Genomic DNA, 11855 nt, shown 5'->3' with positions numbered 1-11855 from the left:
TGAGAATAGCTAAAAGTGTGTGGGTGCTGTGATAACACATCTTTGAAGGTGCGATTGTTAATTTGCTGTGGTTTTCGAAAATGTCAAGCTCATTTGGACACACCCTTGACCTCCATTTCCTTTAGCAGCTTATGCAGTCGCTTGTTGAGAAAGTTCTGCTCTGTCCACTTCACTGCAAGGGGAAAGAAGAAAGAAGAACAAGACAAATGTGGCTTAGATGAGGCATTTGTAATACTTCCTTTGTAACTATATATATATATATATATATATATATTTACCTCATTTTAAGACCTGCTAAAGACCAGGTGATTTTTTTTTATGTCCTAGAATTCAACAGGGTGTACTTTTTTCTTAGTCATTTTAACATGACTAAGTCATGTAAAAAAAAAAAAAAAAATTATATATATATATAATATATATATATACAATATATATATTATATATATATAATATATATATATAATATATATACAAAGCCCACTTACAAAGCATGTAGAAGTCTGTAATTTTTATCATAGGTACTCTTCAACTGTGAGTGACGGAATCTAAAACAAAAATCCAGAAAATCACATTGTATGATTTTTAAGTAATTAATTTACATTTTATTGCATGACATAAGTATTTGATACATCAGAAAAGCAGAACTTAATATTTGGTACAGAAACCTTTGTTTGCAATTACAGAGATCATAGTTTCCTGTAGTTCTTGACCAGGTTTGCACACACTGCAGCAGGGATTTTGGCACACTCCTCCATACAGACCTTCTCCAGATCCTTCAGGTTTCGGGGCTGTCGCTGGGCAATACGGACTTTCAGCTCCCTCCAAAGATTTTCTATTGGGTTCAGGACTGGAGACTGGCTAGGCCACTCCAGGACCTTGAGATGCTTCTTACAGAGCCACTCCTTAGTTTGCCCTGGCTGTGTCTTTTGGGTCGTTGTCATGCTGGAAGACCCAGCCACGACCCATCTTCAATGCTCTTACTGAGGGAAGGAGGTTGTTGGCCAAGATCTCGCGATACATGGCCCCATCCATCCTCCCCTCAATACGGTGCAGTCGTCCTGTCCCCTTTGCAGAAAAGTATCCCCAAAGAATGATGTTTCCACCTCCATGCTTCACGGTTGGGATGGTGTTCTTGGGGTTGTACTCATCCTTCTTCTTCCTCCAAACACAGCGAGTGGAGTTTAGACCAAAAAGCTCTATTTTTGTCTCAACAGACCACATGACCTTCTCCCTATTCCTCCTCTGGATCATCCAGATGGCCATTGGTAAACTTCAGACAGGCCTGGACATGTGCTGGCTTGAGCAGGGGGTCTTTGCGTGCGCTGCAGGATTTTAATCCATGACGGCGTAGTGTGTAATGGTTTTCTTTGAGACTGTGGTCCCAGCTCTCTTTAGGTCATTGACCAAGTCCTGCTGTGTAGTTCTGGGCTGATCCCTCACCTTCCTCATGATCATTGATGCCCCATGAGGTGAGATCTTGCATGGTGCCCCAGACCGAGGGAGATTGACCATCATCTTGAACTTCTTCCATTTTCTAATAATTACGCAAACAGTTGTTGCCTTCTCACCAAGCTGCTTGCCTATTGTCCTGGAGCCCATCCCAGCCTTGTGCAGGTTTACAATTTTATCCCTGATGTCCTTACACAGCTCTCTGGTCTTGGCCATTGTGGAGAGGTTGGAGTCTGTTTGATTGAGTGTGTGGACAAGTGTCTTTTATACAGATAATGAGTTCAAACCGGTGCAGTTAATACAGGTAATGAGTGGAGAACAGGAGGGCTTCTTAAAGAAAAACCAACAGGTCTGTGAGAGAGCCAGAATTCTTACTGGTTGGTAGGTGATCAAATACTTATGTCATGCAATAAAATGCAAATTAATTATTTAAAAATCATATCAAGTGATTTTCTGGATTTTTGTTTTAGATTCCGTCTCTCACAGTTGAAGAGTACCTATCATAAAAATTACAGACCTCTACATGCTTTGTAAGTAGGAAAACCTGCTAAATCGGCAGTGTATCAAATACTTGTTCTCCCCACTGTATATATATATATATATATATATATATATATATATATATATATATATATATATATATATATATATATATATATATATATTTTATGAGCCAAATGCGGGTGGATTTCAGCTGTGGCGTGCAACGCAGTAACTCCTACTAGCCACTTTGGCGGATTGAATTTGATATAATATACATTTTTCAGTTGTAGTCTTTTAAAAAGACATCTGAAATAATAAACTAAGTGCAATGCAGAGTTGTCAAAAATATAGATTTGATTGACACAAACATTTTAGAGTGGCCTTTTATTGTGGCAAGCCTAAGGCACACCTGTGCAATAATCATGCTGTCCAATCAGCACCTTGAGAGCGTCCCTTTACCCTCTCATTTCATTTGCTCTGGATAAATATTGTTGGTGTTAAAGGATTGAATTTCAGCATGAGCACGTATTGCGCATAATTTTACCAATTCCAGTTCACCCAAAGTGCACTCACATAAAGGAAAGTATATTGGCTGTATAAAACAGTATAATGGGTCCGTGCATCAGGTCTTTAAAGGGACAGCAGCCTAATATACCGGCTGCCAAATTAGGAGGTAATATTAAAAATATCTATATGGCAGTTTTTCCCTATGGTATCAATGTCAAAATTGTGGCCAGTTAAAATGCTGAGTGGCTAGTAACTTTGGAAAACCACTAGCCACAGTAGCTGGTGAGCAAAAAAGTTAATGTATAAAAAACGGTATATTAGGCTGCTGTCACTTTAAAGACCTGACACACAGACCCATTATACTGTTTTTTATAGCCAATATACTTGCCTTTATGTGAGTGCACTTTGGGTGTGAATTGGAATTAGTAAAATTATAAACGCAAAACTTTTGTTTTTGCCCCCATTTTTCATGAGCTGAACTCAAAGATCTAAGACTATCCAAGTCTACTTAAGACTAAGATAATCCATCCACCGCACAGGTGTGGAATATCAAGATGCTGATCGGACAGCATGACTATTCCACAGGTGTGCCTTAGGCTGGCCACAATAAAAGGCCACTCTAAAATGTGCAGTTTTACTGTATTTACTGTACCACTACAAATGGCCGGTTGGATGTACTGCCAAATTCTCTGGAAAGCCTTTGGAGATGGCTTATGGTAGAGAAATGAACATTCAATTCACAGGCAACAGCTCTGGTGGACATTCCTGCAGTCAGCATAGGGTTGCCAACTGTTCCGTATAATACGGAATCGTTCCGTATTTGACACATAAAAGTCTTGTTCCGTATTGAACTGATACGGAACGCACTTTGTTCCGTATTTTTGAGAATCAATTCAGTGCAGTGAAAAAAAACCTCGACGGTGCGGTAGATAGGCTACTAATTTCTCCCCCGGATTGTCTATGATCAGCGTAGCGTTTTTAACATCTTGGAACATCATCAGAGAATGCCCTTTTAATTGGTCGTTTCAGTCATTGTGAGTCACGTATCGTAGCAACGATGACGACAAGTGACAACAGCGGGAAATGTAAAAATGACTTCCTCCGAGCAGCCGGCGAAAAAGAAAAGAGCACAAAAATATAGAATTGAATGGGAAAATGACTACCCGTGGCTGGAATGCGTGAGGGACAATGAATACACGGCCGAGCGATGTCACGGTTCCTTGTCCGTCAGACGTCTCCAGCTGATATGGTAGGCTATGTAATTTTAAAACTCAAATTAGTTCATAAGAAAGAGATTATATTAAAAGAGATAGTACAGGTTTAGCCTAACATTGTAAAGAAATAAAAAAAAGTACACATGGAAAAAATAGCTGCACAATGTGCTTAGTCTGGAGGTTTATTTATTTCTGTGAGATTTTCCATGTGCATAGGCTACATACAGGTGTTGTATTGCTTGAATGCAGTATTTGAGTGCAATATTTTAGATTTTCTTTATTAGCTTTTTTATTTATGTTTTTATATTATTGTTTTGCACTGGAAAGAAAGTTAACTATAATGGAAGTATAATTATATAAATATATTTGCACTACACCTCCTTAAAATGTTGTCTAATTAAATTAAAAATATATATTTTTTTGCACTGGAAAGAACATTCTAGAAGTCTAATTCTATTGAATAAGTTTGCACAAGGCTACAGAAGTTTTGAATGTTAGATGTTGTATTTGTTTAAGTTAAAAATAAAATGTATTATAAACTAAACAAATCCATGGTTCGTTGTTGGCAAAATGATCATGATAGGCTTTATATTTCACATCTAACTTATGTGGTTCAGTCTTGTATATTGATTAGGCCTACTTTGCTATTCTATAGGCCTATAAGTTGTATTATAATATGCTACAATGTATTAAATATATTTATGTAAATATATCAATTAGTTTCCACAATATTCACCAGAAGTCATCATTTCAGGAGTTTTTTTTTATTTTTATTATTCCTTGGGGGGCGTGTCCGGGGGCGTGTCCCCCCGTTCCTTATTTTCATTTCAGAGAGTTGGCAACCCTAAATCAGCATGACAATTGAACGCTCCCTCAAATCTTGCGACATCTGTCGTTGCATTGTGCTGTGTGATAAAACTGCACATTTTAGAGTGGCTTTTTATTGTGGCCAGCCTAAGGCACACCTGTGCAATAATCATGCTGTCTAATCAGCATCTTGATATGCCACACCTGTGAGGTGGATGGATTATCTTGGCAAAGGAGAAGTGCTCACTAACACAGATTTAGACAGATTTGTGAACAATATTTGAGAGAAATAGGCCTTTTGTGTACATAGAAAAAGTCTTAGATCTTTGAGCTCAGCTCATGAAAAATGGGGGCAAAAACAAAAGTGAATCAAGATTCGTTTATAATTTTGTTCAGTGTAGGTTTTATTTAATATAGGCCTACTGTTCTTGAAACTCCAGGAACCACAAAATGAATTGTGGTTAAGTAAATTGACAAATATTCTGTTGGATTATGGGGGGTGTCAAAAAAATTAAGAACCATTGCAACAAATAATGTTTGTCGCTTTTGGAAGGAGTTTAATTGGGTCCTCTTTATCTAGTTATACTAATGATAAAGATCTGATCTTAATGTAGGTCAAATGTATGCAGAAATACAGTAAATGTGCTGCAATTAAGGTTAGAGATTAAACAGAAGCTGATAAAAGAAAGGTGAAAATATCCCATCGAGGGACCAGAATATCATATAGACTAATGGCTGGAGTCTTTTGATTTAGGCCAAAAAACAACCACTTAGCAACCACTCAGTACACCCCAGTAACCATATAGCAACATGCTAAAAACCACTCAAAATATTATAGCAACCACAAAATATAAAAAATGTACACACACACACACACACACACACACACACACACACACACACACACACACACACACACACACACACACACACACACACACACACACATATATATATATATATATATATATATATATATATATATATACACACACACACATATTATAACATTATGCAGTTGCTGCAGATTTGTCGGCTGCACATCCATGATGTGAATCTCCCATTCCACCACATCCCAAAGAGATCTGGTGACTATGGAGGCCATTTGAGTTTAGTGAACTCACTGTCATGTTTAAGAAACCAGTTTGAGATGATTTGAGCTTTGTGACATGGAGCATTATCCTGCTGGAAGTAGCCATCAGAAGATGGAAACACTGTGGTCATAAAGGGATGGACATGGTCAGCAGGCTGTGGCGTTTAAACGATGCTCAGTTGACACTTAAGTGTCCAAATTGTTCCAATAAAATATACACTACACCCTTACACCACCAGCAGCAGCCAGAACCGTCGATTCAGGCAGGATGGATCATTGCTTATGTTGTTTACGCCAAATTATTACCCTAGCATCCGAATGTCGCAGCAGAAATCGAGACTCATCTGACCAGGCAACATTTTTCCAGTCTTCTAATGTCCAGGTTTGGTGAGTCCGTATGAATTGTAGCCTCAGTTTCCCATTCTCAGCTGACAGGAGTGGCACTCGGTGTGGTCTTCTGCTCCTTTAAACCATCTGCTCCAAGGTTTGACGTGTTGTGCGTTCACAGATGCTCTTCTGTAAACCTCGGTTATAATGAGTGGAGTTACCATCCTGAGTCCCCACGGGCCCCCTGGTTGAGATCTATTTATTTGAGAAATGAGCGAACAGGATTCCAATCTTCAAGCTTACCTAAGTGATCCGTTTTGTGGCCGTGCGAGTACACTGCATCTTGGATAAATGCTGGTAGATGATGACGAGTAAATGAGTCCTTAACCAAAGATGACCACACAACCGAGGGCCCTGTGAAAAACAACACATACATGATTTCTAATGAACAGATATGGGATTTGGTAATTGTTGTGTTTATGTAATATACCAAAAGGATGTAATTTGTGAATTTGTGCAAGGCACACCAGGGAAGACGTTTGCACGCAGATAGAGGCCCATCATATTATAGGATCTGTGCTCATCTGTGCTATCTGAGCCTGTATCAGTGTAATGAGGAGCACAAAGAGGAGGAACCTGCGGGCAGTGCATTCTGCACACCTGAATATATGCACATAAATACACATGATGATATGAGCAATTTCAATGTCATAAAATGGTCAATGTTGTGGTGCAGAATGGACCTGATTGCAGCCATTTGTCCTCTTCTCTGATTGGCTGATGGTGTTCATGCTCAAATTGTCCTATCAATAAATATAATTTATCAGCATGACAACCAAAGTTACTACTACTGTCCTGATATTTGCATCTTTAATCTGACAAACATGCTTGGAAATAGAAAAATTATCAAGATTCAAAACTGTGCGAATACATGCAGGGTACTTTAGTAATATGACGAATAATAAACTGTTGATGCAACATAAAAAATACGCCAGGTTCACTTTGCCATCACAAGCTTGCTAGACACGAGAGTCCTTTAGTACTTCATACAATTAAATTTCCATTATAAAGATTAGGTTGACTGGACAAATGTCCTGAAACCAAAGTGAATAAAAAAAGTAAGAATTATAATAAAATAAAACAGAATCAAGCTTTTGGAAAGTAAGAGGAGGTACCTACCGACCAGCGATTGGTCATGTTGTGGTTGGAGTGGGGGTGAAACTCTACCTGCGACATTAATAAATCATTGACTTCTACAGAGCATCAATGGTTAGTGCCATCATGAACGTCACACAAACATGCCAAAGCACCATAACGACAGTTTGTTTGCATAATTAAAGTTACCTTAAAAATAAAACTATTACTACTAGTTACAATTAATATAAATTACATAAACAACAAGGCTTGTAGCAACCACTTCTTTTTATTTCAAATAATACATACTCATACATATATTATGGCCACACATATTTTAATGAATGTAATGAAACGATAAAAAAAGTAAATAAAAGTCAATTATAAAGTCAAGTAAATAATTTTCAATATTTATACTATATATACAGAAACCCTCCACCTTTACCATCTCTGCTCTGTGTAAAAGTTGAGTTTGAACTACTGATCTGCAAAAAAGTTTTTTTTTTTTTTTTTACCATCACTTTGTAAAACACTGGTCACAGGTCAGCAGCCAACTTTAACTTCGATCTTGGTTGCTTTCATCTTAAAGAGTTGTTTTACACCCATCCTCATTTGGTTCTGAAGCCAACTTGAACAAATCTCTATTTCAACTTTCGACTGCAGTTTTGGGATTTTCATTGAGTGGTGAAGGATTCTGGAGCATCAGAATGGCAGCTATGTGGGAACTGGATCTGTTCGGCACAGGCTTTCAGATTGTGCACTTGTTGTTCTATGTGGGAGCGAATCTTTTAGCTTGTGCCCTCACACGCTTTTCGTAGTCCATCCTGTTTTGACTGCAGAAGAATGAGAGAGAGATAAGATCAATGATGTGGGCTTGAAAGTAAGCAGTGCAATCTAATATTAAAAGGTGCATGTGATGTTTGGCTGAACTTTACCAGTATGTCGTATATGCCTCTGCCTGTGCTGGGTCCTGAATGTTGGGCTCATTAAGAAGTTCCTGGATGCCCAACAAAATCTACACAGCCACAAGAACACAATGACATACAAAAGCTCACTGCTTATAGGCCATAAAGGTTTGTTCAAATGATTTCTGACCTTATGAGCAACAATGATGTCAAAGTATTTTAATCATGATTAGGTGTACACAACCATTCAAAAAGTTTGGGGTCTGCAAGTAAAAAAAAAAAAAAAAGGATAATACTAGTTTAATTCACCAATAATTCATTAAATTGATCAAAAGTGACAGTAAAGACATTTATAATGTTACAAAAGATTTCTATTCATTTTGAACTTCATCAAATAAAAAAATTCTCACGGTTTCCACAAAAATTGCAGCACAACTGTTTTCAACATTGATAATCATAAATGTTTCTTGAGCAGCAAATCATCATATTATAATGATGTCTGAAGGATCATGTGACACTGAAGACTGGAGTAATGATGCTGAAAACTCAGATTTTCCATTACAGGAATAAACTACATTTTAAAATAAATTAACATAGAAAACAATGCCTTTAATTTTTTACAGAGCTTTAAACCTTTGAACGCTAGTGTATAACTGCACAAATTGTGTTTGTGTGTGTGTGTTTCTGCATACTTGTTTGATGGTGATGGCTGGTCTCCAATCCTTCTCTTCCTCCAGTATGGACAGACACACTGTACCTGAAGGATAGACGTTTGGGTGGAAGATCGGAGGTTCAAACTTGCCTGAGAACAAAATTAATGCGTCAGGTTTGTTTCCACAATACATATTGTTTTAAAGCAGCTTTACAACAGTCTTTAGGTGCTAATGAACAGCCTTACAAAAATATGCAAGGGGTATAATCAGAGTTCAACGAATAAAAACACCTGTATAAGGTGTGGTGACAATGACAATAATAAACAATATAAAAACAAACGTTTAGAGTATAACATCTCTTATAGAGGAGAAAACTCACATTTGGGTGGTGAAGATGGATAGTCATCCTTAAACAACATTCTCAGTTTGTACAAACCTCCCTCCCAAAGAGTCTACAGGACACAGACCGACAGATTTTAAAACTCCAGTCAATTAACACTATGGCTGGTTCACAGTTCAAACATGATATTTGACATGAGTCTCTGAATTAGTCCAAGACACCATAGATTCCTATTTGTATGTAGGCATGTCATATAGGCTAGGTGATAAGAACCGCCTTAAAACTGTAATATGCATAATTCAAGCAAAAGAGACAAATAATAAAAATAAGGTAATAATAGCCAACTACAAAAACATATTTTTTTTATTAATATTTACTTATTTGTATTATTAATTATATATAGACATACAACCTAGACAAATTATGCATGTACACAAAAGACAAGACAGATCTGCATGTATACCAATCTAATATATACAGATAAAATTATGCAGGGGAATGTAAATAAGAAAAGGAGTAGGATATGTTAAACAAATATACACTTGTACAAATGTTAAATATAAGTGTAAAAATCACCCTTGACAAATATTCCGATCAAGGATTAATCTAGAACTCTATGGTCCGGTTTCACAGAGAGGGTTTAGATTAAGCCAGGATTAGGCCTTAGTTCAATTGGGGCATTTAAGAAACTTTAATAAACGTGACTTAGTAAAAAACATTACTGGTGTGCATCTTGAGGCAAAACAACGGCACTGACATATTTTAAGATGTCAGTTCATGTTACTTTCAGTTAAAACAGCTCAAACATGAATTTTAGTCTGGGATTAGACTAAAGCCTTGTCTGTGAAACCAGAGGTTAGTAACTTGATCTAAAATTTTATTTAGACGGGATTTGTTTGAGAAGAAAGATTGTCAATTTGGAAACTAACCCCCTTTTTTCCTGGTATCGCACACTCCCAATTCATGAGATTCATGGTGCCATCTGGGTTCTTGGTTGGTACAGCCACAAAACCCTACAGAGAAACAATAAAAGGTACCACAGCGCAAATTATAGTTATTAATTAGATATATTTTGTCAAGTTCTGCACATTTGATCTTGTGTATCTGTGAGTCCCTTACAAAAGGATGATCTTTCCTCCAGGCTTTGCGCTCCTGTGACAGTCTACTCAAAGCAATTCCAGACATGACTCAACAGCGCCACCCTGCGGGCAGAAAAACACACCATCAAACGTGTCGTCGGTGCATCCGTAAAGACAGAAATACACATTATAGAGGAGCTTATATATGAATATAATGTCTGAAGATACATCACATGAAGTTTTAAATTAAACCACTTTCAATTTTGTGAGCGCTAACGTTACTACTTCGCTACAACACTCATATCACCATTAGCATCATACGCCACTAACTGTCAACAATTACAGTCGCTGGCTTACCTTAAACAAATGTTTTAAAATGCCTTTCCAGCCAATACCAAACGGTTTTAGTCAATGGTTTTAGCGAACTACAAAACAAAATCTCGAAATGTTAAAACGATCCAAAGGTGTAAGGAAGATACCTCGCGACCACTTAGTGCTCACGACTCGAACTGGCGTTTGATCATCAACTGTTTGATTTTGAATTTTAACAATCCAAATGAATTTGCCAAACTAATCGTATTATAGATTTAAAATTGCATCTAGCTTTTGTCTAAAATGTCGGCAAAATAGACAAACAACGTTAAGTCGTGAAGACAGTGGAATAGAGAGCAGCGTCTGTTTGTTTTCATTCGCAGGACCATCAGGCAATGATAGAGGCGACTATGGAGGCGTCCATTAAAAATGTGGCATGAGGGGTAGAAAGACCGAAATTTGAAAATCCACGCGGGAGATCTACATGGGCTCTCAAGTCTCACGCATTCACCGTGAGACACACGCATTTCAACCAGTTCACACGCCTTGTATTTCTCACGCTGAGAACTAAGGGATAACTTTTCCCGCTATACAATTAATGAACATGGGGCAGGCAAAAGGATGGAAGTTCTCTGCCGAGTTCATGCTCAGCTGCTGTCTCGCATGCCACCTACCAGCCAATCAGAAATTAGAATTGGTTGTATCCGGGTAAATTACGTGTTCCAGCTTCAACCACCTACGTTACTAGGCAACACGCACACACTGAGAGTCGATTAGGTAGGCTGTCTAAGATTGCCAAACTGGATTTAGATCTTCCCCACTCGAATGCAGATGCAGAGAGAGTTAGGCCGCTGTCAGTAGCCTAAAAGAGGCCTAGAAATAGAGTTTCGTTCCACCAAGTGGGGCACTAAATTTTCTTTTGCTCAATATGTTCAACGTTAATAAAAGGTATCCAAGCAAAAAGTTCTCCACGCATTTTCCTGCAGTTAATGAGAAAAGTGTATTTATTGGCGCACTATATTGATTGCGTATTGAGACGTCTAAAACGGTTGAGCTCGATTTTCAACCAATCAGCATCGAGAATGTAAGTAGGTCACAGCCGAAATCAAGCCAATATCACTACGCACATGTAAACAGAGGAGGACGTAAGCAGCGCATCTTCATCTGATAGCGGCGATCAAGCTCGATTAACACCCGTAAAGTGTATTCTTCATGTCGGAAAAGATGGTGGGAAAGGTCCGCAGCCCTTTACTGAAGTCCGATGGGAAAAAAATCAAGCAATGTGCGTAGGAATGGCTCAAAACGTCGGACACTACGGAGCTAACGTTAGCTGTTGCTAATAAACATGTTGCCCTCCTGGACAAACTGGTCTCTGATGTCCCAACAACTACGGGTTTCACCCGGCCTGATATCGGCGTTTTATAGGCTAGACAAAAAAAACGCTTGACTTGTGTGTATGTGCGTGATGGGTAGGTTTAAGGGGTAGTGTGTGTGTGTGTGTGTGTGTGTGTGTGTGTGAGAGAGAGAGAGAGAGAGAGAGAGAGAGAGAGAG

At 38.2% G+C, this 11855-nt stretch overlaps 1 protein-coding gene across 3 annotated transcripts; it reads right to left on the bottom strand.

Annotated features, from left to right (window-relative positions):
• Positions 1–7285: 7285 nt before the first annotated feature.
• On the bottom strand, positions 7286–11240 carry LOC308687769 (SUMO-conjugating enzyme UBC9-like). 3 transcript variants are annotated; one of them, XR_014029796.1, is made up of 8 exons: positions 10349–10968; positions 10032–10114; positions 9842–9925; positions 8952–9024; positions 8612–8721; positions 8110–8182; positions 7950–8029; positions 7287–7847 (listed from the first exon to the last, which is right to left on the bottom strand). XR_014029796.1 is itself a non-coding variant. In XM_081360514.1 (7 exons), the coding sequence occupies exons 2-7, from the start codon at positions 10095–10097 to the stop codon at positions 7784–7786; spliced, it is 477 nt and encodes a 158-aa protein (XP_081216640.1). In that variant the 5' UTR covers positions 10098–10114; positions 10978–11240; the 3' UTR covers positions 7286–7783. The 3 variants fall into 3 exon arrangements, 2 of the variants coding, with proteins under 2 accessions (XP_081216640.1, XP_081216639.1); XM_081360514.1 differs by lacking the exons at positions 8110–8182; positions 10349–10968 and adding an exon at positions 10978–11240 and having other exon boundaries at positions 7286–7847; XM_081360513.1 differs by lacking the exon at positions 8110–8182 and having other exon boundaries at positions 7286–7847.
• Positions 11241–11855: the final 615 nt, after the last annotated feature.

Source organism: Scardinius erythrophthalmus, assembly GCF_964197995.2.
Source record: "Scardinius erythrophthalmus genome assembly, chromosome: 1".
Lineage (NCBI taxonomy): Eukaryota > Metazoa > Chordata > Actinopteri > Cypriniformes > Leuciscidae > Scardinius > Scardinius erythrophthalmus.
Note: the sequence above shows the minus strand (reverse complement) of the source record. Positions and strands in the feature narration are given on the sequence as shown.